The sequence below is a fragment of the Myotis nattereri genome (genome assembly GCF_964212035.1).
Source record: "Myotis nattereri genome assembly, chromosome: 16".
NCBI lineage: Eukaryota > Metazoa > Chordata > Mammalia > Chiroptera > Vespertilionidae > Myotis > Myotis nattereri.
In genome coordinates, this window is record NC_138091.1 from 10,155,887 (window position 1) to 10,183,354 (window position 27,468).

Below are 27,468 nucleotides of genomic sequence, written 5' to 3' on the forward strand. Positions count from 1 at the left end.
CCGTTTGAAATGAATAAAACTAAAAAAAAAAAGACCGTACCCTTTTATGTAATGATGTTTACTTTGAATTTATATTAGTTCACACAAACACTCCATCCATGCTTTTGTTCTGGCCCTCTGGTCCAGTTTAAGAACCCATTGTGGCCCTCGAGTCAAAAAGTTTGCCCAGCCCTGCTCTAGAATGTGTGCTAGGAGGTCAGGCCGGCTGCCTGGGAAATACTTGGCCTACTTTGATTTTCAATTTCCATTGTTTCTTTCTAAAACAAATGTTCCTTTTACCTTTGTAATTCTTAAGGTTTTTAGGAACATGGGAAAGAATGATTTTGTTCTGGGTTTAGAGACTTGCTTTTGGCCTTAGAGAGACAAGGGCCAATTTGCTAATTAGCTAATTACATCCTAAAGCCACGGGCTGATGGCCAGGCCCCTGAGAGGTGCAGGCTGCCTGCAGTGCATCTCAGACACTGCATTCATCTCCAGCCAGACCCTGTGGCCCACTGTTCCACTCACACTGGAAGGCTCTAAGCCTCCCCACGCCATTGCCCCTTGTTTTTCCACTATACCCGATCTTTTGTCTCTTCTTCCCCCATCTCAATCCAAGTCTCCTCACTGATGCTAAAGAGAATCTCCCTTTCTCTCTCTCACACATACACCCATCCCCACACACCCACCTAAACACACACACTTATACACACCTACACACACTCACCCAACACCCACACACTCACACCCATACCCAATACACCCATACATACCCACATACCCACCCAAACACATACACCACACACCCATACATACATACACACACCCATTCACACCCACACATAAACATATTCACACCCACATCTACCTATCCATTCCCACATACTCCCATGCATTGTATGCATACCCACACTCTCTCATATACATACACTCATTCTCTCACACACATACATCCACACTCATGCATACACAACACATACACACACATACCATGCTCACCACCCCTTCCTGCCACTGGTCACCCTAAAATCATGGTAACAGTGGTTGGCTTATAAGTAACAGCCAAACAATTCTACACAATCTTCCATTTCCATCCTTTTAGCACTTTTTGCTTTATGCCTTTCCACCTTTTCCACCCCCTTCCTCAGCCATACCATCCTTACATCTTAAAAAAGATTTTTAAAATGTGAAATTACATCAAGTGCACAAAGAAATACAGCTCACAGCTTTGTGATTTAGCAAAAGTGGCCACCAGGTAATAATCCCTCATGTCAGGGAATAGGGCACTGCTAGCCCCATAGTTCCTCCATGTCCTCCCATTACTTACCTCTTCTCTAATGCTCAGAGGTAACTACTCCCCCAAATTTGTGGTATTCACACCCTTGCTTTACACTGAGGAAATGTAGCCCCAAATACTATAGTTTGCCTGACTTCTTTCACTCAAGATTATGTTTGTGAGGTTCATTGTGGTTACACATGGGTATAACTTATTTATATTCATTGCTATATAGTGTTCCATTGAATGAATATACCACTGTACATTCTATTCCATCCCACTGTCCAGTTCACTCTATGTAGATATTTGGGTTATTTCCAGTTTGGGGCTATTATAAGTAGTGCGGTTATAGACATTCTTGACCCTGCATTTTCATGTCACACATTTCTGACCTGGGTGTGGAACTGCTTGTACATAGAGTGTTTACATGTTTATCTTTAATAGATGATGTCAAAATTTTCAATTCATGTTCCCACTGGCAGTCTCATGGGCATTATCATCGCTGTATATCTTCTCTCCACTTGACATTGTTAATTTAAAAAAATTAGCCATTCTAATGGCAGTATCTCATTGTGGTTATAATGCAGTTTCCCTAGAGGTTGAGTATCTTTTCCTTTGTTTATTTTACCATTTTGATATTATCTTTTGCGATGAACCTATTCACGTCTTGACCATTTTTTTTTTTGGTCTTTTAAAAATTGATTGTAGTTTTTTTTTTAATTACATATATTCCGTATATAAGCCCTTTTTGGTTATTAGAGTGCAGAAACCTTCTCCTGTACTGAGGCTTGCCTTTTCATTTTCTTAGTGGTATCGCTCAGTGAACAGAAATTCTTAATTTTAAGAAATTTCTTTCTGCCCTGCTGGCAGGGAGATATTTCCCTTTGCTGTCTCCTAGAGGCTTTGTTGTTTAGTTCTAACATTGCAAACATTTACAAGTACAACCCACCTGGACTTGATTTCTTGGATCTTGTGAGAGGGTAGGAATTAGATGTAATTATTTTTCCATACGGGTATTCACGTGATCCAGTATTTTCAATACTGTCCTTCCCTCACCGCTCTGCTGAGCCATAAGGAAACTTCTGAGCTTTCTGGTCTATGCTATGTGTCTGTTTATCTGTGGTTACACCAGTTCTGCACTGTTTTGAATTATTTGGAGTTTATGCATTTTGAAAACTAACAAAATATGTTCTTCAAGTTTGTTCATCTTCAAGATTGCCTTCTCTATTCTTACCTCTTTTTATGTCCATATAAAACTTAAAATCAGCTTTTTTTTACAATAAACATGGTACATTCCTCCATTTATTTAGATGGTAAAGATTCTTTTCAATAATGTATAATTCTCTGTAGGGTGGATTTGTATATCTTTTGTTAGACTCACTCTTAACGTTGATATTTTTGAAGCAATTGTATCATTTTACACATATTATGTTATGTTTATGTCTGATATTTAGAAATGCAAATTATTTTTGTATGCTGTTCTTATGTCAGCAACCTTGCTAAACTCACTATTTCTTATGGCTTGTGTGTATATTTGTTTGGGTTTCTACACATACAATCATAGAGTACCAGTGAAGGACAGTGGTTTTAGAGTCACAATGACTTGGTTTTGAATTTTAACCTCACCACCTGATAAATATAGGACTTTGAAAACATTGCTTGATTTTTTTTTTTAAGGCTGTTTCCCTCTAACAGAATGGTGGCACCCTCATAGGTTCCAGTAAGGAATGACTGAGTTGGAGTGTCTGTTCCTTGAGCAGGGCTGGCAAGGCTTCCATTAGGATCTGTTGTTACAGACTCAGCCCTCATTTCCTCCCTCCCCATGATCTCTGCAGCGTGCCAAAGGCTGGCGTTTATCCTCTCATTGAATGGAATTACCCTCCTAAATGCATTTCTAGTGTCACCTCCAATGGGCTCATTTAATCCTTGAGTCTCTTGACATTCCTGTGGCCATTGATGTGTCCAACCCTGTGATGTTTTTTTTTTTTTTTTTTTCTGACATCAAATGTGTGATGTTTCACACACCAACCAAGTCTTTGATTCTCAAACACCAATGGGGTGTCCTAGGATTCAATTCAAATATGACACTAACAATGCAAAGTTAGCATAGACCCCACAAAAGTTAACGGCTTTGTCCCATAAGACTGCCCTCACTTCAGACACCAGTTTAAATTTCCAGAGGCCCCTGTTCTTCCAACTGGCTATAAAGTCAGGGGTTCCTACGACCCCTTCCTTTGGTTTGATCATTTGGTAGAATGACTCACAGAACTCAGGGCAATGCTTTGTTCAGGTTCACCAATTTGTTATAAATGCTGCAAGTCAGAAACAGCCACATGGAAGAGACAGGGTGGCACAGAACTTCCATGCCCCTTCAGGCATGTCACCTTCCCAGCACAGCCATGTGTCCACAAGCCAGGGAGATCCCTGAACCCCAGTTTACAGGAATTTTATGGAGGTTCATTATGTAGCCACGATGGATCAGATCATTGACCACAGGTGAGTGACTCAATCTCCATCCCTTCTCCTCCATGGTGGTTGGGATGAGGCCAAAAGTTCAGGCCCTTGAATCACACAGCTGGTCTTTCTTGCCACAGGCCTCATTTGAAGCTATCCAGGGGTCCTCCATGGCTATATCATTAGCATACAAAAGACATACGTCTCAAAGGTTTTAGGAGCTCTGTGCCAGGAAGAGAGCAAAGACAAAACAATTTTTTAAAATAATTTTATTATACTACATCCTTCTCTCTGGTGGATTCCACCCAGTCCTGGTTCAAGTATCAGTCCTTTCTCAACTCATTTTAAGCAAATGAGGTATATGATTATCTTTGTCCTCACTATTAACCAATTCTATTCCTATAACAATGGCCATTTCCTTGGATAACAAATTCATATGACCAATTGCTCATTGGGCACACTTCATGGATTTTCTACAATGCCCCAAGTGAAGCTAAGCACTCTTTTTCCACACTGGATATTCTCTGTTGCTCTTCTCCATCACCCATCTCAGAGACCTGAGTATCATCCTAGAGTCTAGGACAGCCGTGGGCAAACTACGGCCCGCGGGTCGGATCCGGCCCGTTTGAAATGAATAAAACTATTGAAAAAAAAGACCGTACCCTTTTATGTAATGATGTTTACTTTGAATTTATATTAGTTCACACAAACACTCCATTCATGCTTTTGTTCCGGCCCTCTGGTCCAGTTTAAGAACCCATTGTGGCCCTCGAGTCAAAAAGTTTGCCCACCCCTGGTCTAGGACCTAGACCCTGTCTCTCCTCCATCCCTATAGTTAGTTGTGATCGCATTCTGTTCCCCTATGTTCATTTTCACTGCCCTTCATTTGGTTCAGTTTCTCATATATTTTTCCCCAGTTGGTAGGGGCTTATTTACTGACTTTTATCCTCCAACCTTGTTGGCCTCCAGTCCATTATTATAGCAAGGCCATAGGGGTTATTAAGGTAACCCCAGATGCTGTAACAAATAACCACCCACATATCAGGGACTTCACACAGTAGAAGTATAATTCAATTGGGTGTTTTGTGGTCAACTGCCATGTGGTGGTTCAGGGATCCAGGTTCCTTCCATTGTGTGGTTCTGTAATCTCCTGGGAACTTGGATTCCTTTACTTCAAGTTTATGAACAGAGAAAGAAAGAGAATGAAGGGTCACATTGGAGCAAGGTCTGCAGGTAGCCAGAACTCAGGCACAAGACTTCCTAGATACAAAGTGGGGGAAATAGAATTTTTGGCTGGGCAATTGATTTCCAGCATCAAGTTGTACAAGTCCTTGGTGGATAGCTATAGATCTCTGCTTTCAAAAAGCCAAAACTGACAATGCTGCTCCCTGCTTAAAGCCATTCAACAGTCACCACAGTGCCCAAGCTGAAGTAACCCTTCAGCATGAATGCTCCAGGTGAGGAAACAGGGAGCACAGCACACCAAGGTGGGACCTTCATGGTTTGACTTCCACTTTTGTTTACAAACTAATTTCTCCCTGCAGCCCTCTCCCTCCTCCTGTGTGAACCCTATGTGTTGGCCATGGAGTCTAGTCACATGGGTCCTGGTGCCAACTGCCCACTACCAACCTTGGCTTCACTACAAGAGATGTGTGGCTTTTAACAAACAAGCCACTGAGACTCTATTTGCCTCAATTTTACCCTCTGTGAGAGGGGCTCAAAGTAATACTTAACTCATGTGTGTATTGGGAAAGTTCAACAAGTTAATACATGTAAAACATGGGCACCCTTGCTGTGAGCCAGTAGCAGTAGTAGTAGTAGTAGTAGTAGTAGTAGTAGTAGTAGCAGTTGTCATCAGAGGAGAATGTAGAGAAGATGATAGATTTAAGATACTGTATTTCTGCAGGCTGAGTTGACGTGGCTTGATGATAAATTGGATTTTGAAGATGAAGGAAAGTTGAAAAAGACTCCTATTTTGTCAAATGGTGTGTTGGTTGTGCTGCTTAGTAAAACGTGGGAGACCAATGAAGAAGCAGGTGTGGAGTGTGTGTGTGTGTGTGTGTGTGTGTGTGTGTGTGTGTGTGTAATAGAGTAGTTCTGAGACACTGTCACTATCCAAGGAGAGCTATCCCGTTGGGGATTTGTTATGCAATCCTGGAGTTCAGATATGAGTCCATGGCTGGAGACATGTGTGGGAGCATGGCACAGTAATAAGGTCACCCTGAGAGGGGGTGCCCTGGGGAAGAGATGGGCACCCAGACTGAAGTGGAGCAGAGGAGAAGGAATCAGCAAAGAGCCTGAAAGAACAGGCAGTGAGGTGGTGACCCCAGGCAGAGGGGGAGGGATGGACCTGGGGGAAGAGGGGTTTGGATAGTGGCCGGAGGTTCCATCGCTGCAATAGGCCAGACAAGCTGGGTGGTAAATGCAAAGTAGGTAACTGGGTTTGGCAACATCAGAGACATTTGCTGAATGGACAACTGAGATTTTACTTCATCAGTTGGTACTTTCATTTAAAAATCAACTTAGAAAATCTGGTTGTATAATCTCCTTGATGCCCACCAAGAATTAGGTGAGGACACCCCAAAGACAACCATCTTCTCAAAGTAGCCTTCAAATGAAGCCACGAGGCACAAGCTGAAAGACATCCCACTTGTCTGATTGCTCAGAAACCACCAGTAAAAGGTGGCCAAGGTGAAGAAGTGTTTCTGAAACTTGAATCAACATTTCCAGTGACATCACAGTTTGGCACAGCTGTTCTGAATCTAGGGGCATATTAACGCACCGTTTCTATGACGTGCCTGAAGCAAACCATTAACCTTTCTGCCTTTCTGTTCTCCAGTGAGGAGACCACAGATTAGGTTGGGTGATTCTTAAACTTCCTTCTCAAACTTTCAAAGGCATCCGCATCACCAAGAGGGCATGTTGAAATACAGTCCCTGGGCCCCACCCCAGAGTGTATGATGTAGGCCAGGGTGGAACCAGAGAAAATGCATTTCTAACATGCTTCCATGATGCTGCTGCTGCTGGCTCTCAGACCACCCTGAGGACCCCTGTCCAGAACCCATGCTCCCTGAGAGGAGGGATGCTGTCCCTCTGGCTTTCCTGGTTCTTAGGAGGCACTTGATAAATCTGCATAAAAATGAGTGAGTTAAATGCACCTCTGTGGACCCCTAAGGGCTGATGCTGAGGTGAGAGCTGTGCTGAGTCAGAGAAAGGCTGTCCCTGGATTTGCTCCTGGGCAGCCCTGCAAGGGCTCTGCTTGGAGCTCCTGTGGCCAAACATCCACCTGTGGACTCTGCATTCTTGGGGAGCTCTTCCTAACCTGCAGGGTTTTGTTTTGACTGTAGGAATCCTTTCACAATTCAGCTCATGCCTGCAGCTTTTTGTGCGGGGGGGTTGGGGGGGGTTAGGCAGAGGAACACAATGACACAGCGACTTGAGGGGTAACATTTTTCTGGGCCCATCGTGTGGCCCCTGATGATTCAAGTGTTGCTCTCTGCTCTCCAGGCAGAGGAAACCGCTGTGGCCTGGCTCCTGGCTCTGAGAGGTGGGGTGAGTTAGGTCTCCCTCAAGGCATCATGGCCGCTGGTGGCCACAGCCCATCACGCACACGTCTTCTGGTGCAGGCCCTGTGCCCTCCCTGCACCCTCCCGGCGCACAGAGCCCCTTTCTTCCTGCAGGAAAAATGCTTCCTTCACAGCCTGCCGCAGGCCAAGGAGCCCAGAGTCCCAGACATCCTGATCTGCTCAGCTCTACCGGGAGGTGCCTGCTGTTTTCCCAGGGTTAAGGACCCTCCGGCTGCTGCATACAGGCTGGGTCCCGTGGGCTCCTGTGGGATCGTGGCTGTAAGGGGAAAAGCCCATGTGCTGACCTCCCAGCCTTGACTGTGGCTCAGCCTGAAAGCAGCTCTGGCGTCCCCGGCCCTCCCAGGCTGCAGCCCAGGCAGAGCCACTGCTGATCTCAGCCCTGCTGGCTGCACATTCCTGGGTGATGAGGAGGATTCCAGTGTTTACTTGGAACAATGTTTTCCTGTGTCTGAACCAGCGGGTGTTAAATTCTTCCAGATTTCTGGCTCCACGCTGAAGCTGCACGGACAGACCCGGGTCTATGGCAGCTGGCAGGCAGTGGAAGCTGGCCCGCTGGGCGCCTTCAGTGTCTGGAATTCCATGTGGTGGATGGAGAGACTGTGAGCCTGGCTCCATGGGCCCCACTCAGAACTCTCACTGTGCTTTCGCATTTCCACCCTTCAGAGCAAAAGTCAGCTTTCCTCTTGAAATGCGGTGGGGACCGAAAGCCAGCCCAATTCTGGCGGTCGGGCTTGCAATGTTTTCTCTGCAGTATAAACCCAGGAGCTGGGCTCCTGAGGGATTCATTTGGTGGGTCCTGGCAATGTGAGTACATCCAGTTTCTGGGGCCTGCTGTGCCAGGAGGGCGGGGCCTGCTGTGCCAGGAAGGCGGGGCCTGCTGTGCTAGGAGGGCAGGGCCTGAAGGAGCTGAGGGTGGCAAACCCGAGTCCTCATTCTACCCAGGAGGAAACTGAGGCCCAGGATGGTCTAATGACACGAGGGGGAGAAAGTCAGGCTGGAAAGACCTGTCCCCAGGATGGCTGGTTGAAGCTCTCAGAACCGTGCCGGTTGGAGACTGTGGTCGCCTATACCTACTGCTATGGTTTATTGCTGAGCAAGATGATCAATGACGGCACAACCCATGAGAGATAGTCTTCCCTGTAAGTGTTGATAAATCAATGGCTGTAAAGACACCGAGAACTTCAGGAAACCAATAGAATCATTTCAAAGAGAATGGTGCGCTTTTCTTCCACTTCGCATAGCAAACAGCTTCTTCATCCAATGTTCTGGGCTGAGGACCATTCAGGGACACCCTGGGACCCACGATGACGTGCATCTGTGGAGTCTTTGCTGAAGCTCCAGCCTCTGCACAGGTGCTGTTCAGCCTCTTTTTTTTTTCACCAAAAGACATGTTTTTATTGATTTGAGAGAGAGAGGAAGGGAGAGAAACATTGATCAGTTGCCTTTTCATACATGACCCAACCAGGGATTAAACCTGAAACACAGGTATGTGCCCTGACTGGGATCAAACCCACGACTTTTCAATGTATGGCATGACACTCCAACCCACTGAGCCACACCAGTCAGCACCATTCAGCCAAATGCGAGTATGGCATGGGGTTGACGGTGGCCTTGAAACTCACATCATTCCCCTGTGCTCTCAGACCCCAGAGCCCCTTTTATGGTGTTTGTGTGTGTGTGTGTGCACGCACATATGCATGTGTGAGCTTGTGCAGGCACAGCAGGAAGGGAAGATCAGTGGCAACCCTGACCTCAGGCTCTGGGTGGAGCCCATATAGTCCTATCTAAGAATAAACAAACATAGTAATTGACCGTACCTTCGCTATGCCTCCCATTGGCTTATCAGCAAGATATGCAAATTAACTGCCAACAAAGATGGTGGTTAATTTGCAAACATAGGTGTGAAGCGGTAGAGCAAAGACTGAAGGCGGCTCCGGCCGGAGCAAAGGCCTGAGTCCCGGGTGCCAGAGGAAAACCGGTGCTGGCAGCCAGGGGAAAGGAAGGCCTATTGCACGAATCTTTTCATGCAACAGGCCTCTAGTATTTACATAGTGGGGTTGGATAAAACAGTTCCCCGAGAGAACTTGTCATTTGATCTGGCTGCTTTCACAAAGTCATTTTGATGCCAAGGGTATGTTTACTTGGTTTTAAAACAAACCATTAAAATTTCAGCTTCCTGTGCTCCTCAGGTAATGTATAAAGCAGGCACCCTAGCACCATCTCTGCATCCCCTTCACACTTTGTCCCATCCCTCCCTCCAGTCCCAACCCCTCTGGCAGAGTGAGTAAGTCTGCCGTTTCAAGATGGCTGCTTCAAAATTGACGACGGCTTCATTTTTTGCTATTTTATAACTCTGTGTTCTCCTCTCAATAGCAACGGTTTTGTCCTGTAGAGATGGGGTGAGAGGAGTGGGGAGTGGGGGTGAGTGAGAGGAGTGGTTACTCAGTGGAGTGGCTCCCACGGCTGGCAGAGTGCAAAGCCCTTCGCTGTGCAGCCTCGTGGCAGGAGTTTCCTCTGAATGTCAGGTAAGGGTCTGGTGTAATGAATTACCCCACATTAGTTGCTTGAAGCAAACGTTTGTCCTAGTTTCTCTGTGTCTGGAATTTGGGTGTGACTTGCTCTGTGCCTCTGTCTGCAGGAGAGATGGGCATGGTTCTGGCTGGGGCTGTGGTCCCACCTGGAGGCTCAGCTGTGGGAGGCTCCACTCTACACACACATAATTATTGGTGAGATCAAGTCCTCACAGCCTGTTCCATGAAGGGCCTCCATTCTTGGCTGTTGCCTGGCACCCTCCCTCAGTCCCCTGGTATGCTGGCTTCTCCCGAGGGAAGCTCATTGTATAGCTTCCCACAGAATGAATGAAATGGGGGAGAGAGAGAGTTCAAGATGGGAGCCAAACTTCTGTAACCTAATCTCAGAAGTAGCATCCTGGCACTTTTGCATATTGTATTTGTTAGAAGTGAGCTGCTGCTCAAGGGGGCATTTCATCAGCATGTGAGCACCAGGAGGTGAACCAATAGGGCCATCTTGGAGGCTGCCTCCTTGAGGCACCGTAAGCCCAGCTGCTGTGGAGCCTGTGCAGCCCGCCGGCTGGCTGCCAAGCAGTTCTGACCAGCCAGTGGCCATGATGGGCAGAGGGAGCAAGTTCCGTGTCCACTCCTTGGAGCTTTGTTGTCCTAGCATCCAGAAGACTTCTCAGAGAAACATTGATCACTTGAGATTGAACCTGCAACCTAGGTTTGTGCCCTGACCGGGAATCAAACCTACAACGTTTTGGTGCAGGGAATGATGCTCCAACCAACTGAGCCCCCCAACCAGGGCAGTCATGAAGTGCTTTTATCTGAATCAACAGGATTATCAAAACATCTATTGAGGCAGGGTGTTTCTCCTCCTGGATATGAGAAAACTGAAGTTCAGAAAGTTTAAAAATTGCCTCAAGATTAGACATAAATAGGTGAAGCTGGATTTCAAAAGCAATTCTCCTGACTCTAAGTCCCATGCTCCATCCCACATCCCCTTTAACACTGCCTGCATTCCTCAGTCTCCAGATTATTCCCAGTAGGAATTTGGCGAGACTTCTTGGCCCAGTGTCACTCATTAAGTCATTTTAGAGCAGGCTGCAGAGACCTGAGAAGGGACATAGAACTCAGCTAGGACGGGGGTGTCAATGCTGGAGGCTGCATGGGAGACATGGCTGCTGACTCGAGTTAGTCACACAGGGTGTGTGTGTGTGTGTGTGTGTGTGTGTGTGTGTGTGTGTGTACATGTTTGTGCATGCTGGTGTGTGGTTCATCCCAGAGAACATTCATATGTCCCACTCAGGGCTCTGTGTTACATGTGCATGTGGACACATGTCTACAAGGGAACACAGATGCCTCAAACTGCTCAAGGTCAATAATGCTCTGCAGAGGGTGTGCTTTGTGAGCAGAGAGTATAAGTGGTATACAGAGGGTTGTTTGGATCTGCAAAGTGGGGTGGACAGGGTAGGGTAGTGAGATGTAGGGGCAGCAGTGTGGTAGTATTTGTGTTTCAGGGTCCCCCGAGTCCATCTTCTGACACCTGCTGTTCCAGTCTCTTTCCCGATCTTCACTTTTTAACCTGTTTTTGGTGGGATGCATTCTGTTACTAATTGCTCCAGCCTGAAAGTTGGACCGGCTGTTTGACATTGTGGAGGATACCACAGTCCTACATACTAATGTTGACAGCAGTTAAACCTCGGGCCCTCACCACACACCCAGGCTCTGTGCTCAATGCCTTATGTGAATTATCTCATGACAAAAATCCTCAGAGCAACCCACGGATAGTTCTTGTTATTGTCCCTATTTTACAGATGGGAACAATAAGACTTCAAAAGTTTAAGCATCTCATCTCCACTCACACAGCTAAGAAGCAGTTGGCCTGTACTGAACACACGCTCTTAATTTTACGCTACACTTTCCTCCAAAGTCCAAACAATTATTTAATTTGCAGCTTTTCCTTATCAGAAACTTTGGCTAGTTCTCTTACTAGTTGCCCTCTTGAGATATTGAGCTACGTATGTAATAACATCACAGAAACACCCCAAGGCAGCAAGGGGCAAGCTAGGTTCCTGCCATGCTACACATAGGTGGACGCTAAAGGCCAGGCTTTCGCTGGGGTGAGGGCAGCCATGCGATAGGACACACTCTGTGAAGGGCCGTTCCCAGATTTCTAAGGATTCCGTGCATCTCACGGCTGTGCCAATGAGACACATCACAGCCCTTGTTGTTTGATTGGACTTCTGACTCAACAAAAACTCTTTTTATCAGGACTTCAAAATCTCCTGGCATGCTGCCCACACCTATTTCCTACATGGTTAGCAGTTATGTTTCACTGTATACCACCTGAGTATATTTGTGCCTAGAATATACTGAATATCGGTCTTCAATTTCAAAAGGCCTTTTTCTTGGCCTCCAGGGGAATTGATAATTGTTATTTTCTCTTGACACCATAGGCAATAGTTTCCTATATATTTAATTGTCCATTTCCCACAAAACAATCCATAATAGTGACATTATATTTATAGTTTGCCAGTTTACCCCCTTCATTCTGTTTCTCAGAAACATAGTGAAATGAGCTTCACCAGGGACCTACCAAAGCTTCCAGCCAAAAGTGAGCCCTAGAGGAGATCAGAACCAGGCAAGTCAGTCTGGCCTTGGTTTGGACCATAATTAGTCCTGAAAGTAGACAACTTGTGGCTGGAATTTAATTATCTTACTTCAATCCTTAAGAAACAGTGAGAGAGAGAGAGAGAGAGAGAGAGAGAGAGAGAGAGAGAGAGAGAGAGAGATGGGCGGTCCTAAGTAGATGATACATGGGGGCTTTGGGGGAGAACGTTGGCTATGGATAAGCCTACCTAGAGGGCTGGCCGGCCTCCCCTAAGGACAGTCATAGGAGCAGTTCTGGAAGGAGAGAGAAAGGGACTGGAGAGCAGGGGCCACACGAGTACATTTACAGTCATTCTGAGGGAAGAAAACAGCAAGTAGCAGGTACCCTGGGTGCTGCATCTGATGGTGGTAAGACCTGGCCAGGTCTGGTGGGAATGGAGCACTGACTGGACCAGTGAGGATGGACATGGAGGTTCAGAAGAAAAGCGGAGTTTGAATTCAGTACATTTAGGCCCCAGGAACTTTCCATATCAGATAGGGCTGCACTTTACTTGCGATCCTTGACTGCTGTGGCTCTAAGTCCCTATCTGTTGCTCTTCTGGGCACTTCTCAGGCAGGGTCTTATTCAGTCATTCAGTTTTTACAGTCTTCCTGCAAAGGAGGCATGTTGTTCCCATGTTACAGACGGGAAAGCTAAATCCTAGAGGGAGGGAGGGAAAGAGAGAAAGAGAGAGATATTTGCCCACTTAAAAGCAGTAAGTGACAGTGCTAGGATTTGAATCCAGGCCATCCCATTAGTTATATTTATTTTTCATGTTTATTAGGGTAACACCCACCTCTGCCAGTTGACCTTCATCACTAGCAGCTACTGTCAGCCAGCTAGTCTACGGTTCCCTGTGCAAGTGTGTGGCTGCCTAAAGTTTGAATTCCCAGCAACCCTTGGCAATCCCAGGGGAAGTTGCTCTGGCAATTGCAGTAACACCTGTTCATCTAATGGTTCTGATTCAAGTGCCTGAGGACAGAGCAATGAATGTGATCAATGAGATCCCTGTTCTTACCTTCTAGTTGGTTAAGAGGAAATAAACAAATGAGAAAATCGTAAGGAATGCCAGCAGGAATAGTGCTATGCAGAGAATGAAAATGAAAGGTGTGGTAGCAACTGGCAGCTACTTTAGGCAGTCATGAAAGGCCTCACTGAAGAGTTCACATTCAGGATGACTTATAAGAAGGAACCATCCATGCGAAGATAAGGGAAACGCACATCCAGGCAGAGGGACCTGCTGGAGAAGGTCCCTAACATGGGAACGAACTTGGTGTGTGTGAGAAGGCAAGAAAGACCAAGGAGGCTGGTGTGGTGAATGATGGGAATGGCACCAACTGAGGCTACAAGGACAGAAAGGAGCCACTCAACTCCTTGGCTGGGTTTGTAGGCCAAAGTAAGGAATTTGCATTGCATCATAAATGGAATGGAAAGTCTGTGGAGTGTTGGCAGCAGGAGGATTTAATTTGATTTTTGTTTAGAAGTTATCACTCTGGATGTTCTGTAGAAAAGGCACTGAAAGGGAAAAAAGTGGAAGTAAGACCACCTAGCAGGTCTTTGGTAGTCCAATGAGTAGATGTTGATATCTTGGATAAGCCTGGCGATGTAGAGAAGTTAAATAATGGTAGAGGAAAGTGGGGGGAGAATAATGGATTGACTATACTAAGTGAAGAAGCAAGAGAAATCAAAGACAACTCAGATTTTTGAATGAGGCAATTTGCTGAATGATGGCATCTCTCTCTGAAATGGAAAAGACTGGAAAGGAACATACTAGGGAGTAAGGTTAAGAGTTTAAACCATGAAAAGTTTAACATCCTAGTAGATACTATACAAATGAAGATGTATGAATGGCAGTTCGATATATAAGTTTGAACTTTGGGGAAAGGATCAGGCTAGAATTAAGATTAGCCAAATAGATGAGATGTAAAGCCACAGAACTGACTGATGTCACCCTGGGGGCAGGTGAAAATTAAAAAAAAAATAAAGGGAGCTCAGAAATCATCAATAGAGACTGAGAAGAAGGGCGGTGAGAGGCGTGGGAGGAACATAGGTGTAAGTGGTGTCTGGAAACAAGTAGGAAAATGTTTGAAGAACATGAGAGTGATCGACTATATCCAGGGCCATTGCATCTTGGAGGGGCCTGAGTTGCAATCGAGAAATAAGAATAAGAATAAGCACATCATAGTGGGAAGGAAGGCAGTGTGGTGGTGGGGAGAGATACAGGAGTTCCTGATGAATTCTTGAGTTTTTCCCCAAGGTGGGCGAGGCAAGGATATCAGCTGAGAGTGAGAGGGAGAAGGAGGTGCTGAGGTTGTTTGGAATAGTTATTTATGGAGTGGAAAAGTGAAAAGACTTGGAAAGGGGGATAGTAGTAGGCTGGGCTAGTTGTGTTGACTGACTTTTAGAGAAGCAGGAAGCAAAAGGATTCTGTAGGTAGATAACCTGAGTGAAAACTTTGAGTGATGTTGGATGAGCTATTTAACATCCCTATGGACTTTAGTCTCCTTTCTTATAAAATTAGGTAATATAGCATCTAATACATAAGGTTTTGGTGAGGATTAAGTTAGTTAATATAGGTGAGGTGCTTAGACTCTACCGACAGGAACATGTCACAGGAACTGTAGTTATTATCATTCTCTGTGAGACAATAGAGCGGGTGCATTTTTCTCCCAGCATGTTCAGCTGCTGAGGTCACACTCAGGAGAGCCCAACAGTTGGGTTTCACTAGTACTGGGCTTGGTCATGCAAATATGGTAGGGGCAGGATATGCGGGTTTAAGGTCATTTGCAAGAGATTATAAGGAGAGACCATGGAATTTAAACAGGATAAAGCAGGAAATGAGGACATGAAGGAGTGACTGAGAGAGGAAGGTAGAATTAGTGGGTTGAAATAGAGGAATTGCTAGACTGGGAGCTGCTTGAGGGAGTGAGCTGGAAGGATAGAAGCGGTAACAGAATGGGGTGCTCACAGCTGAGACTGTGGGTATAAGCAGTTATTGGTGATGATGAGAAAAATGGACTAACTACAGGAATGGGTGGCAGAGACTGAGAGGAAGACATGTGTTAGTTGCTATATTGTCCCCATTTTAATAGAAGTGAGTAGGTCAAGAAAGGGTGGGCTAAGGATTTGTATGAATCATTTATGAGATGGTGACAAAACCACCGATGCTGGCCGGAGTAAAAGTGCCAAGGAAGGCCATTACCAGGCGGTAAAATTGTCAGTGACTAAGGGTAAGAACCACAGGGCAGAAGCTGGCAGCAAACAGGTGGATGAGGGGGTGGCATGAGCTTCAAAGAAGCAGAAAGAAAGATGATTTGAGAATGGCAGTGAGAAGATGGGGGATAAGTACCCATCTGGGGTCCAGAAACCTGGAGGCTGTGAGGGGGCAAATAGCACTCCCTTGAGAGACCTGTGGGGACCAGGGGGAAAGAGTCCCTTTGGTGATGATCTGACAAAGCATTCTTGACAGAAAGTCTCAGGGTTCTATGGAGGTAGTGGTGTCTCCAAATTGCAGCTTTTATCCTTAGCTTTTCAGATTTTGGATTCAGTTTAACAGTTTACTCAAAACTCCAAAGAAATCCCACACTTTTTGTTCCCTGACAATTTTCTTAGCATAATGTGGAATGATACTTACACTAGAGTTATTTTTGTCTTCCTCTGAGAGCACAGGGAAGAACAGCGTCTTTTCGGGGGAGGTTTAGGAAAGGTTTCCGAGTGGTTGAGCTGCACTCTGGGTTTTGGAGGACATGCAGTTCCTTAGAAGTGGGGAGACAGAAGAGAATTGAGGACAAAGGCAACAGGACATGCCAAGAAGTAAAGGCCTGAGAGCTTGGTGAGGGAGGGGTGATGGGGTGTCAGAGTCACTGGGCTGTAAAGTGTACATGTGTGGCTGTGTGTGTGTGTGTGTGTGTGTGTGTGTATGAGGTGTGGTGATAGGGTCCAAGATTGGGAAAGTTTCCTAGGACTACACTTTTAAGGGTCTTGCTAAGGAATGTGCATTTTATTTTACAGGCAATAGAGAGTAAGAAAGTTTTGACCAGAAGTGTGACATGATCAGATTTTCCTCAGTTGGTTTTCTCTCCTTAGAATGTATGCCTGGTGTAGTGCTTGGCACAGTATAATCGTTCAGTAAATATTTATTGAATGAATGGATGAATATATTTATAAATGATAATTCTTGCAGTAGTCATGTGGAGGATAAACTATGGGGAAAGAGAATAGAGGAGTCAGAAGATCCATTTGGGGCATGGACTCTGAACTCGGGGTACAAGAGGGAAGGAGGAGTTAAGTTTCTACTTTGAGGGTCAGGAAGGATGGTGATGCCATTGACAGAAGCAGGTGTGAAGGCAGAGATGTTTGTAGAAGTGTGTGTGTGTGGACAATACTGAGCTTCGTTTTGAACAGATTTAAATTTGATGAAAAGGCAACACTTATTTAATAAGCTTTTGGAAATAAGAATCTCTTAGGAGAAAGATGGTTCCAAGTAATATATTTTGGTTAATTATCCAGATCTCAGTGGTACTGAAGGCACAGAGATAAAGCTTTTGGGAAGTGATTAATTTTGACCAAACTAAAAAGAAAATGATTAATAATTTAGGATGCCAATGTAATCATTTATAATGGAACATATACCTATGTGCTATTTGATATATCAATTCTCAGAAGACTGCTGAGTGAACAGGAACAAAAGGGGCCACTCTCATTGAGTTACATAGCCAATGAGCCCCCCTTTTTATCCATTCACTTCTCAGAGAACAAATATGGACATTTCCAAGCCCATGGTGCCCTGTCCCTTACACAGTGTGGCAGGAAACTTGCAAACATTAGAAGGATCTTTTCCACACTGTCTTGCTTTCTCGATAGAAAATATGAGACACAATTTGACAATTTCTTGATGGCCCAGGGATTTCATTAAGAGCACCAATGATTTTTATTGGGAGCAACGCTATGGGAATGGCTTCATTAGAGTTGGGGACTGGGGTGGGGAATTGAGACCAGTGGCCCCTTCACTAAGTGGCTCATGCTTCTGTAGGAAATTGGTTTGCTCCTCATGGTTCTTTGGTCCCCTCAAGCGTCACACACCATGTCTTGGCAATTGGCTGGATAATTTTGCATCTCCTGTTTGGCGAGGTTGTTGGGTGACCTTCACTTGGCTCCTACAGCATGAGTTCTAGGCACCAAACCTTGAAGTTCAGATAGTATTTTTCATTGATCCCATTGTTAGTTCTTTGCTGGCACATACAATTTTAACAAAGCATCCAAGTGTGTAAGATACTTCTGGGGGCAATTCCCTGTGCATAGCTGGTCTTGGCCACAGGGAGCTGATTCTTTTTCACTTCTTCCCTGGTCCTCCTATGACTGGAGTGCAATAAGGCTATTGCTCCAGCTTGCCTGCCTGAAGTCTACCTCACACTGGTGCTGAGAGCATTACAGATTTCATTTTAGTGTCTGACCTCATCACTACAGGCTGTGCTCTAGTGAATGGTAGGCCTTGGAGCTGGGAGGACTCCTAGGAACGAATGCAAAAAATACCCTCGCTGCTTCTTGTTCATGAAGACAGGGGACACTGAGGACACTACCCACCTCTCGGCGGGGAGGGGCGGTGGCTTTGGCAATACTGAATGTTGTGGGAGACTAGCAACCATCAGTGGCCAACATTTGCCAAGCACCTTGCTATACAGAGGTTTATAAATAGGGGAAGAGTGCTCGTCAATTTTCATTTTAAAAGACACAGTTTATTACTTATAGCAGCTAAAATTGGAAACACTGTAAAATTCCCCAATGGTGACACAATTAATATTGGTTCTTCACTGGATGGATTATTAAGTAGCCTCTAGAATAATTATGAAAAAATCTTTAGGAACATGAGAAAATATAATGCTAGAGCAGAAATGATGGATTCAAAAGGATATGTGCATTTGGTGACCATGGCTGTGTAAGAGCCAGGAGAGTACACAGGCACCGACTGAGCAATCTTAACAAGGTTACAAGATAAAAAAAACAACCTTTTCCAAACTTTCTACCACACTGACATATAAATTGTTATGAGAACACACAAATAAATACAGCAAAATGCACCTGGCCCTTGCTGGCATGGCAGTCACAGGAACTGCTCTTCTAGGAGGGGAGATGGTTTCTTCTGGCTTCTCCCCCTGGTCTGCCAGGGGCACAGATGGAGGAGGGCAGGGCTCCGCTCATTGGAGAGAGTTGTCTATCTACAGCATTGAGATCATCTCCTTCACTCCGTTTTCTATTTCAACAGGTTGAGTACCATCTTCAGAGCTTTCCTTGCTTTGATTCATCCCCAAATGATGTACTTTTCTTTTGTTTAAAAAAGATTCAGGGCAAAGTGCAAACTCTTGATTTTCAGGAGGTGATTTATTTGGATTGTGGTTCATCTCAGGAACACTCATCTCTAACCATTAGGAGTTTTTATTTAATCACTAGAAGCCCAAAATTCATGCACTGGGTGGGGTTAGGGGGTCCTTCAGCCCAGCCTGCCCCTTCTCACAGTCTGGGGGCCCTCAGGGGATGTCCTACTGATGGCTTAGATGTGGGGAGTAGGCCTAAGCCGCAGTCTGGCCTCCCTCTGAGGGAGGCAACTGGGTCGATCAGGGGAAGGCACTGCCGCCATCACCCCACTGCTGCTGCCACTGCTGGCCACTGTAGCTGCCTGCCCTCGGCCCTGGCAGCCGCTGCAGCTTTGTCCAGAAAGACTTCAGCTGCCTGGTCTAATTAGCATATTATGCTTTTATTATTATAGATTATTATAGATATTTGGAGGATATCTGTTAGCTAAGAGTTGGGTGCAATGTGCAATGCATTGATTTTCTCACAGTTGGGCATCAACTTGGGTAACTGTATGACACTGAGGACATGGTGTCAGTATGCTAATGGAATGACTGAATTCTGTAGAAGGCAGCTACTTTAGTTCTTTGCTTCTGGGCAAAGTCTCAAATGCAAATCACCTTCTTCAAAATAGATACTGGCCTGAGTTGCTAGTGCTTTTAGCATTTTAAAGGAGGGGGTGGCCTGGTCCATTGGCTGAGGCAAGTCCTGGGAAATGCCTATCTGTCTCCCCATGCTTCTCTAGGTGCACAATGCCCCCATTGTTCCAGGGAGCAGGACTTCCTTTTCCTGATGGATTAGACATGAGAGGCCATGCACTTTCATGGGCTCATTGCTCAGGAGCCAGCTGTCAACAGAGGGAAGGCCTCTGAGCAGACGTCGCCTAACATCTGTCATGTCCAGTTTTCTGAACATGGGGCTGCAGGGCCACTTCTCAATGCCTGTTTCTCTATGTATTTCCTACTTGTTGGCCATTAGAGCAAACTGCCTCCCAAACTGTCTGCAGGCGAACAGGCTGAGGGGCTCTCCTCCAATTGTGCCTGTTTGGCTTGTTCTGAAATGTTCATTTTAAACTTTGAACTTGATCTATAGATCATCTGGCCATATGCTTTATGCCTAATGGATCTTCATATTACATCTTAAAATGGGAATTTTGATATTTATGATTTGATATTCCTTGGATCAGTATAAAATTAAATTCATATTTGTACTTGATAGGTATACAATGCTCAGTACTTTTTCCTGTGGTGAATGTGTAAAGCATTTATTCAGCCCACTCAACATTATAGTTCAGATGCAGAAATATACCGTTGGGAAACAGCCCATGTGAATTGCATACTGGATGAAAATGTGGCCACTGAGCAAAGAAGGACTTCACTCAGGATCTGAAAACACTGAGGCTGGCTGACATTTAACACCCACTGCCCATCATGCTCTTGTGCTTCAAGATTCACCAGCACCACTTTCTCTTGTTGAACCTGTTTCTTGACATCCTCCCCATGCAGGCTGAGTCTGTCCCTTACTGGGGCTGCAAGCTCCTTGAACCAAGGCTCTGCCTCCTCCTGATCTGTGTTCCCAGTACCTGCTGCATTGGCTAGCACATGGGAACACCAACACCCGTCTGAAGAGTGACTAATATGACTTGTTTTGACCTATGTACAAAGATGTGTCTCCTTTTTTCTGATGACAAAGAAGACATGGATTATTCTTTTTGAATTGTTGGTATGGGAAACAAACCTGCTTTGTGGAATCTTGACATTGAGAAGCACCTCTTGCTTGGGGTCAAAGCAAGAGGTTAGTGTGGAGAATTCATGATGTGTTTTGTGTGGGAGCAGGGCCCCCACCAATATAGATTTGTTGAATGCATCCATGGATGGATGAATGAATTGATGCTGCATGGTCATAGACACTTGAACTCTCTCTCCACTGTTGTGTCTCTCAAGGTATACACATAATTCTCCAAGAAAATACATAGCATACAGAAGCATATCGACAAGGAGGGTGTGCCCCTCCCACCCACCATAAGTGGTGAATTGATGAGGCCAGATCTCTATGAGAAAGAAGATGGAACTTCTGACTAGATTCCCACCTCCCTGCCCCAGATGTGGTTAGAGACAATTGCTTCCCCAGAAAGAGACATGGTCTGTATTAGAACATGCTCACAACTACTAAAGATGCCCTTCATGTGCAACTTGACTTTTTAACAGAGTGCAAGAATGGGCTTGTTCCTCCTCTCCTTGGAGTGTGTGTGCGTTTAGGGAAGGGCAGCAATGAGGATGAGAAGAGGGCAGCATAAGGAGGGGCCAGAGAACTCTTCTTTTCTGAAAGACCAACCTACCCCTCTCCATCCCCATTTCCCTCTGTCTAAACAGTTCTAAGGTTCCCAGTGCTTCCCAACATCAGTGCTGCTAAAGGCACATGAAACCATTGTCTGTGGGCACCCTCAGAGCCTTCAGGTGGAGGTGGGACCGTGGCAAGAGTTTCCATAGCTTCCATGGGATTGGGGGCAAGGTAAAGAGGTGAAGACAACTGTGATACGGTGGGGCTAATGGGGAGTCTGTGGTGAGCACTGTGCTTTCCTAGGTCTAATTGCAGGGGTCAGAGCCTATGGGTAGCCTGTAAGGTGGGGAGCACTGGGGATGAAGACCCCCAAGAAGAACACACTGGCCCTGTGCCAGGCTGGTTCATACCAGGAACATTGCTCTGCATCGTAGAGAAAAGTCTTCTGGCCTAAGTGGCAGCTTCCTCTTCAGCCAAAAATAAACGAGGAGCAGCCAGAGGTCAGACAAAGAAATAGGGAAGGGGAGGAAATGAGAGGTTGAAGGGACGTGTCGGGGTGAAACAAAACTGCATCAGCTTCCTGTTTCAGATAATGTGGTTGTCCTTCTGGGGCAAGACAAGACTCTTAGGTATGGCTGAGGAAAAAGTGAGAGATGAGACACAGCAAGACAAGGCAGCTGAAGACTGGAGTAGAGAAGAGAGGAGAGAGGCCAACAGAGGGGAATAAGTCTGGTTTCTTATGGAGCACTAGGCCCTCATGCTGGCTTGTTGTTCTGGGTATAGACACTTTTGAGGGACCAACATTCTGAGATGGATTTCAGAGGAAGTGAGCCATCAAAGACTCAGCTACTCCCTGAGCAAGTTCATCCTTCCATCCTCCTATATCATAACATTCTCTGATGCTCACAGTTTGGAAACAAGGGCTGGAGAAAGACCTCAGAATCCACACATATGTTTTTCCGGTTACTTGTTCCATGAAGGAGTGCATGACTGAATGAAGGATCCTCTGGTCAAATGAGATTAGGGGTGCTACATTTCATCTGCTACAAATCAATCTACCTTTGGAGATTACAGAGCAAGTCAACATAGTAACAGCTCTGAGAAACCCTGCACTAAAGGAATTTGTTTAACATGTCAGTTTTTAAACTTACCTGACTGAGGACAGATCTGCTAAACTTATAGCCCACCACACCATCCAGGGGTGGGCAAACTTTTTGACTCGAGGGCCACAATGGGTTCTTAAACTGGACCAGAGGGCCGGAACAAAAGCATGGATGGAGTGTTTGTGTGAACTAATATAAATTCAAAGTAAACATCATTACATAAAAGGGTACGGTCTTTTTTTTTTTTTTTTTTTTTTTTTTTTTTTTTTTTAGTTTTATTCATTTCAAACGGGCCGAATCCATTGATAGTGCCCCGGATTAAACAACTAATGCGGTCATATAGGGTAATCCTCACCATGGATAGTTTTCCCCCTTTATCTAACACCTATTAGTATCCTGAGATATTCTTACATTCTATGGGACAAGCTTAGGAAACACTGGGTTAAGATAATGTCTTGCCTATCATGAGATTGCAAATGGCACTACTTCCATAGCATTATTGGGGCTAACGGTTTGAGTGGGGTTGACTTATGCTGGTGCATTCATCCATCAGTCCTGCTTGGAAACCACAAAGTCCTTTTGTAAGATGGTTCCTGAGATAAGGAGGCAGCTTGTGGCCACAGAGGGTGAGATGAGCTTTGCATGAGAATATCATTCACAGCCACAATTTTCTTAGCTTAGTGCTTTAAGGTACTGTCTTTTTTTTTTTTTTTTTTTTAAATCTAAGTCAATTCCAGAACAGGCAGGTGGTGATAGAAATGCTCCATGGTCCTTAAATATTTAAAGGTCACTAATATGCAATACTAACTATATATAACAAAGCATTCTTGAATGAAAATGTATTTTATAATTGCCAGAGGATTGGAATGACCTGGATCTGCTTCCCATTTCTTAAATAGCAAATATCCTATAAATCTTCAGTGTTTTTTGGTTTAGATTTTAAGCAGCAGTTCCCAAGTTGTGTTGCACATTAGCATTAAGAATTTAATTCTGATGTCTGTGCTGCATCCCATTCCAGTGAAATCACAATATTGTGGGTGGGAATCAGGCATTTGAGTTTTTAAAGGTTCTCTACCAATGTGCAGCAAAGTTGAGGGATCAATGGTTTAGAGCACTTTTATTTCCAGATATTTAATTATAACAGCAGTGCCTCTGTGAGAGAAGCAGCACAGGAATTTCTCCTCATCCTCACTTTTTTTGATAACAGAAGTCCCAAGAAGTTAAGGATCATAATCAAGGTCACACATTCATGTTAGGTTCCAGGCAAGTGCCACTCCTTTGAATTTATTTAGGTCACACCTAGCATATCAGACTGGATGCTGGAAATGGTGGGATAAGAGATTGGATGGGGTAGGGATGGGGAGGAGCTGGGATTGAAAACCCAGTGGATGGATCATGGGCCTTGTGTCTGAGAGAGAAACACGGAAACCACATCAGTGTTGTGTCTCCTGCCCTATAATCAAGGTTGTTTCTATCTGAAGACTGCTGGTCTACATTTCATTTACAGAGAGAATGGAATCTTTGTCACAGCCTAAAGCTTGTCATCAGACTTAATGTCAATTATTTGTCTCCTCTTATTTTCAAACAAGTCCTCCCTATGCTTTCTAAGGCTGTCTCAAACATTCCCTCCTTTGGTTTTCTAGTTTCCTCGTTCCTGGATCAGCAGGTAGGAGACAAGCTTGCCATTTTCTAGAATTGTGCTACTGGCCAGAGGGCTACTGTAGGGTCCAGAAATATATGGTGAAAGGTTTTGAGCAAGATGGTGACTTATACAATTGTAGATTACTATTGAAACAAACAGTTTACTAATAACTGGACTTCATTGAGGCTTCAGGGTTCATTAACTAGAAACTTAGCAGGAAGGATAAAGGGAATTATCCAAAATTCCCTAAATACCACCAACTCAAGACAGTTTTCTTTTCACCATCTGGCATGATTGAGTAATCCTACTGAACATATGAGATGAAGTAAAAACACATTCCTACCAGCTCTACAAATATGGAAAATAAGCCAAGCATTCTCTTCCATTGTAGGTAGACAAGTGTGGGCTGGGGGACCCTGGAGGTCATACTCTATACTACTGGGAACTTGGAATGATGCACTGAAATTCTGAGATCCCATGGTAGGTCTTAGAAGAAGTAAAATGCTTTCACTTCCAATTTTTTTTTTAATGACTATGTGAAACTCTCAAGGTTAGAGGACTATTTGAGCATTACTTCTTCCCTAGCCTCAGAAAAATGACACTAAATTCTCCTAAGAATGTATTGTCATGAAAGATTTTCACTAAGACAATAAAAGGGACTCTGTCAGGCCTGGATTAGAGGTTTGACAAAAGCTAGCTTAAAAAAAAAAAGAGTATGGGAAGAAACCAAGATGGCGGCATAGGTAAACACCGGAGTTTGCTTCCTCGCACAACCACTTCAAAAATACAACTAAAAGACGGAATGGACATCATCCAGAACCACAGGAAGGCTGGCTGAGTGGAAATTCTACAACTAGAAGGAAAGAGAAAAGCATACCGAGACTCAGAGGAGGCGCAGTGCAGAAGTAAAATACTAAGGTACGGAGGCGCACATGGAGCAGGCTGGCAGCTGAAGGTGCGGTTGTTGTTTTTAATCAGGAGGGAGTCTCAGGCTCATTCAGTTCTGGGTGAGTCTCTGGGGACCCAGTCTCATACGGGAGAGGCGGGACTGTCTGGCATTGGTCAGAACTCGAGGGCAGCTTTCTCTCAGAGGGGCTTGCAGCAATTACCAGGACACTGAGAAGTGGGGCCTCTGAGAGCAGCCATAACTGCTAGCCCTGCCCTGTTGATTCCGTGGGACCCGCCCCGCCCAAGCCCTGCAGGGAGGCTTTTGCTAGATAGCCTCAGGCAAAGGCTAGATTAGCACCTCCCCAGAGATCCAGGAGCCGTTGTACCCAGAGGTCAGAGTGGGACCATCCAGTTTGCAGCTTCGTGGAACCATAAAGGACACACTCAGGGGTCAGACTCAGTGAGCACCAAAGCCCCATTGAAGCAAGTCTTGCCCTGGAGGGGTGTCTCCAGCACAGAAGTTCTCCCACTGCAGACACAGCTGATTCTCACAGCCAATTGGCCTGGAGGTCAATTCCTCCCAGTGATACCAAAAACAATCAAGGCTTAACTACAACAAGACTGTGCACAAAGACCACAAGGGGGTTCACCAAAAGTGTCCTCCTCAGGTAATTGGGGAGGCTGAACCACTGGGCCCTAGAGGACACTTAGCACAGAAAACCACTTTATCAACACAGGGAAGCATAAAAAATGCGTAGACAAAGAAAAAGGACAGAAATGACAGAAATGGAGGAAAGCAAACTACTGGATATAGAGTTCAAAACCACACTTTTAAGGTTTTTCAAGAATTTTCTAGAAACTGCTGATAAACTTAATGAGACTTACAAGACATCTAATGAGACCCTCGATGTTGTGATAAAGGACCAACTAGAAATTAAGCATACACTGACTGAAATAAAGAATATTATACAGACTCCCAATTCTAGAAGAATCCAAAGGCAACAAAATCTCAGACATATGCCGAAGCAATTTCTTCACTGACACAGCTCCTAGGGCACTTGAAACTAAAGAGAAAATAAACAAATGGGACTTCATCAAAATAAAAAGCTTCTGCACAGCAAAAGAAACCATCAACAAAACAACAAGAAAACCCACTGTGTGGGAAAACATATTTGCCAATGTCATATCTGATAAGGGCCTAATCTCCAAAATTTATAGGGAACTCATACAACTCAACAAAAGGAAGATAAACAATCCAATCAAAAAGTGGGCAAAGGACCTAAATAGACACCTTTCAAAAGAGGACATTCAGAAAGCCAAGAGACATATGAAAACATGCTCAAAGTCACTAATCATCCGAGAGATGCAAATCAAAACAACAATGAGGTATCATCTCACACCTGTCAGACTGGCTATCATCAACAAATCAACAAACGACAAGTGCTGGAGAGGATGTGGAGAAAAAGGATCACTTGTGCACTGCTGGTGGGAATGCAGACTGGTGCAGCCACTATGGAAGACAGTATGGAGTTTCCTTAAAAAACTGAAAATGGAACTCCCATTTGGCCCTGTGATCCCACTTCTAGGAATATATCCCAAGAAACCAGAAACACCAATCAGAAAGGATATATGCACCCCTATGTTCATAGCAGCACAATTCACCATAGCTAAGATCTGGAAACAGCCTAAGTGCCCATCAGTAGATGAATGGATTAGAAAGCTGTGGTACATCTACACGATGGAATACTATGCTGCTGTAAAAAGGAAGGAACTCTTACCATTTGCAACGTCATGGATGGAACTGGAGAGCATTATGCTAAGTGAAATAAGCCAGTCAATGAAGGAAAAATACCACATGATCTCACTCATTCATGGATAATAGAGACCATTATAAACTTTTGAACAATAATAGATACAGAGGCAGAGCAGCCTCAAACAGATTGTCAAACTGCAGCAGGAAGGCAGGGGAGGGTTGGGGGGCAGGAGGTAGGGGGGTAAGAGATCAACTAAAGGACTTGTATGCATGCATATAAGCATAACCAATGGACATAAGACACTGGGGGATAGGGGAGGCTAGGGGACTGTCTAGGGCGGGGTGATAAAATGGACACATATGTAATACCCTTTGTAATATTTTAAGCAATAAAAAAAAATAAATAAAAAAAAAAAATAAAAAAATAAAAAAACAACAAAAAAAAAACAAACAAACAAAAAAAAAACAAAAAAAAAAAAAAAAAGAATATTATACAGACTCCCAACAGCAGACTAGAGGATCGCAAGAATCAAGTCAATGATTTGAAATACGAAGAAGCAAAAAACACCCAACCGGAAAAGCAAAATGAAAAAAGAATCCAAAAATATGAAGATAGTGTAAGGAGCCTCTGGGACAGCTTCAAGCTTACCAACATCCGAATTATAGGGGTGCCAGAAGAAGAGAGAGAGCAAAAATTTAAAACCCATTTGGAGAAATAATGACAGAAAACTTCCCCTACCTGGTGAAAGAAATAGACTTACAAGTCCAGGAAGTGCAGAGAACCCCAAACAAAAGGAATCCAAAGGGGATCACACCAAGACACATCATAATTAAAATGCCAAGAGCAAAAGACAAAGAGAGAATCTTAAAAGCAGCAAGAGAAAGACAGTCAGTTACCTACAAGGGAGTATCCATAAGACTGTCAGCTGATTTCTCAACAGAAACTATGCAGGCCAGAAGGGAGTGGCAAGAAATATTCAAAGTGATGAATG

General features: G+C 44.6%; 1 protein-coding gene across 1 annotated transcript in view; it reads left to right on the forward strand.

Annotated features, from left to right (window-relative positions):
- Nucleotides 1-3,728: 3,728 nt before the first annotated feature.
- Nucleotides 3,729-27,468, forward strand: part of CDRT4 (CMT1A duplicated region transcript 4) — a gene marked incomplete at both ends in the record, with an annotated part of 31,448 nt that continues 7,708 nt past the window's right edge. The window contains 4 exon segments of the mRNA XM_081110150.1: nucleotides 3,729-3,751; nucleotides 7,491-7,554; nucleotides 7,774-7,895; nucleotides 9,558-9,580. Coding sequence (XP_080966276.1) covers nucleotides 3,729-3,751; nucleotides 7,491-7,554; nucleotides 7,774-7,895; nucleotides 9,558-9,580 — 232 coding nt within the window.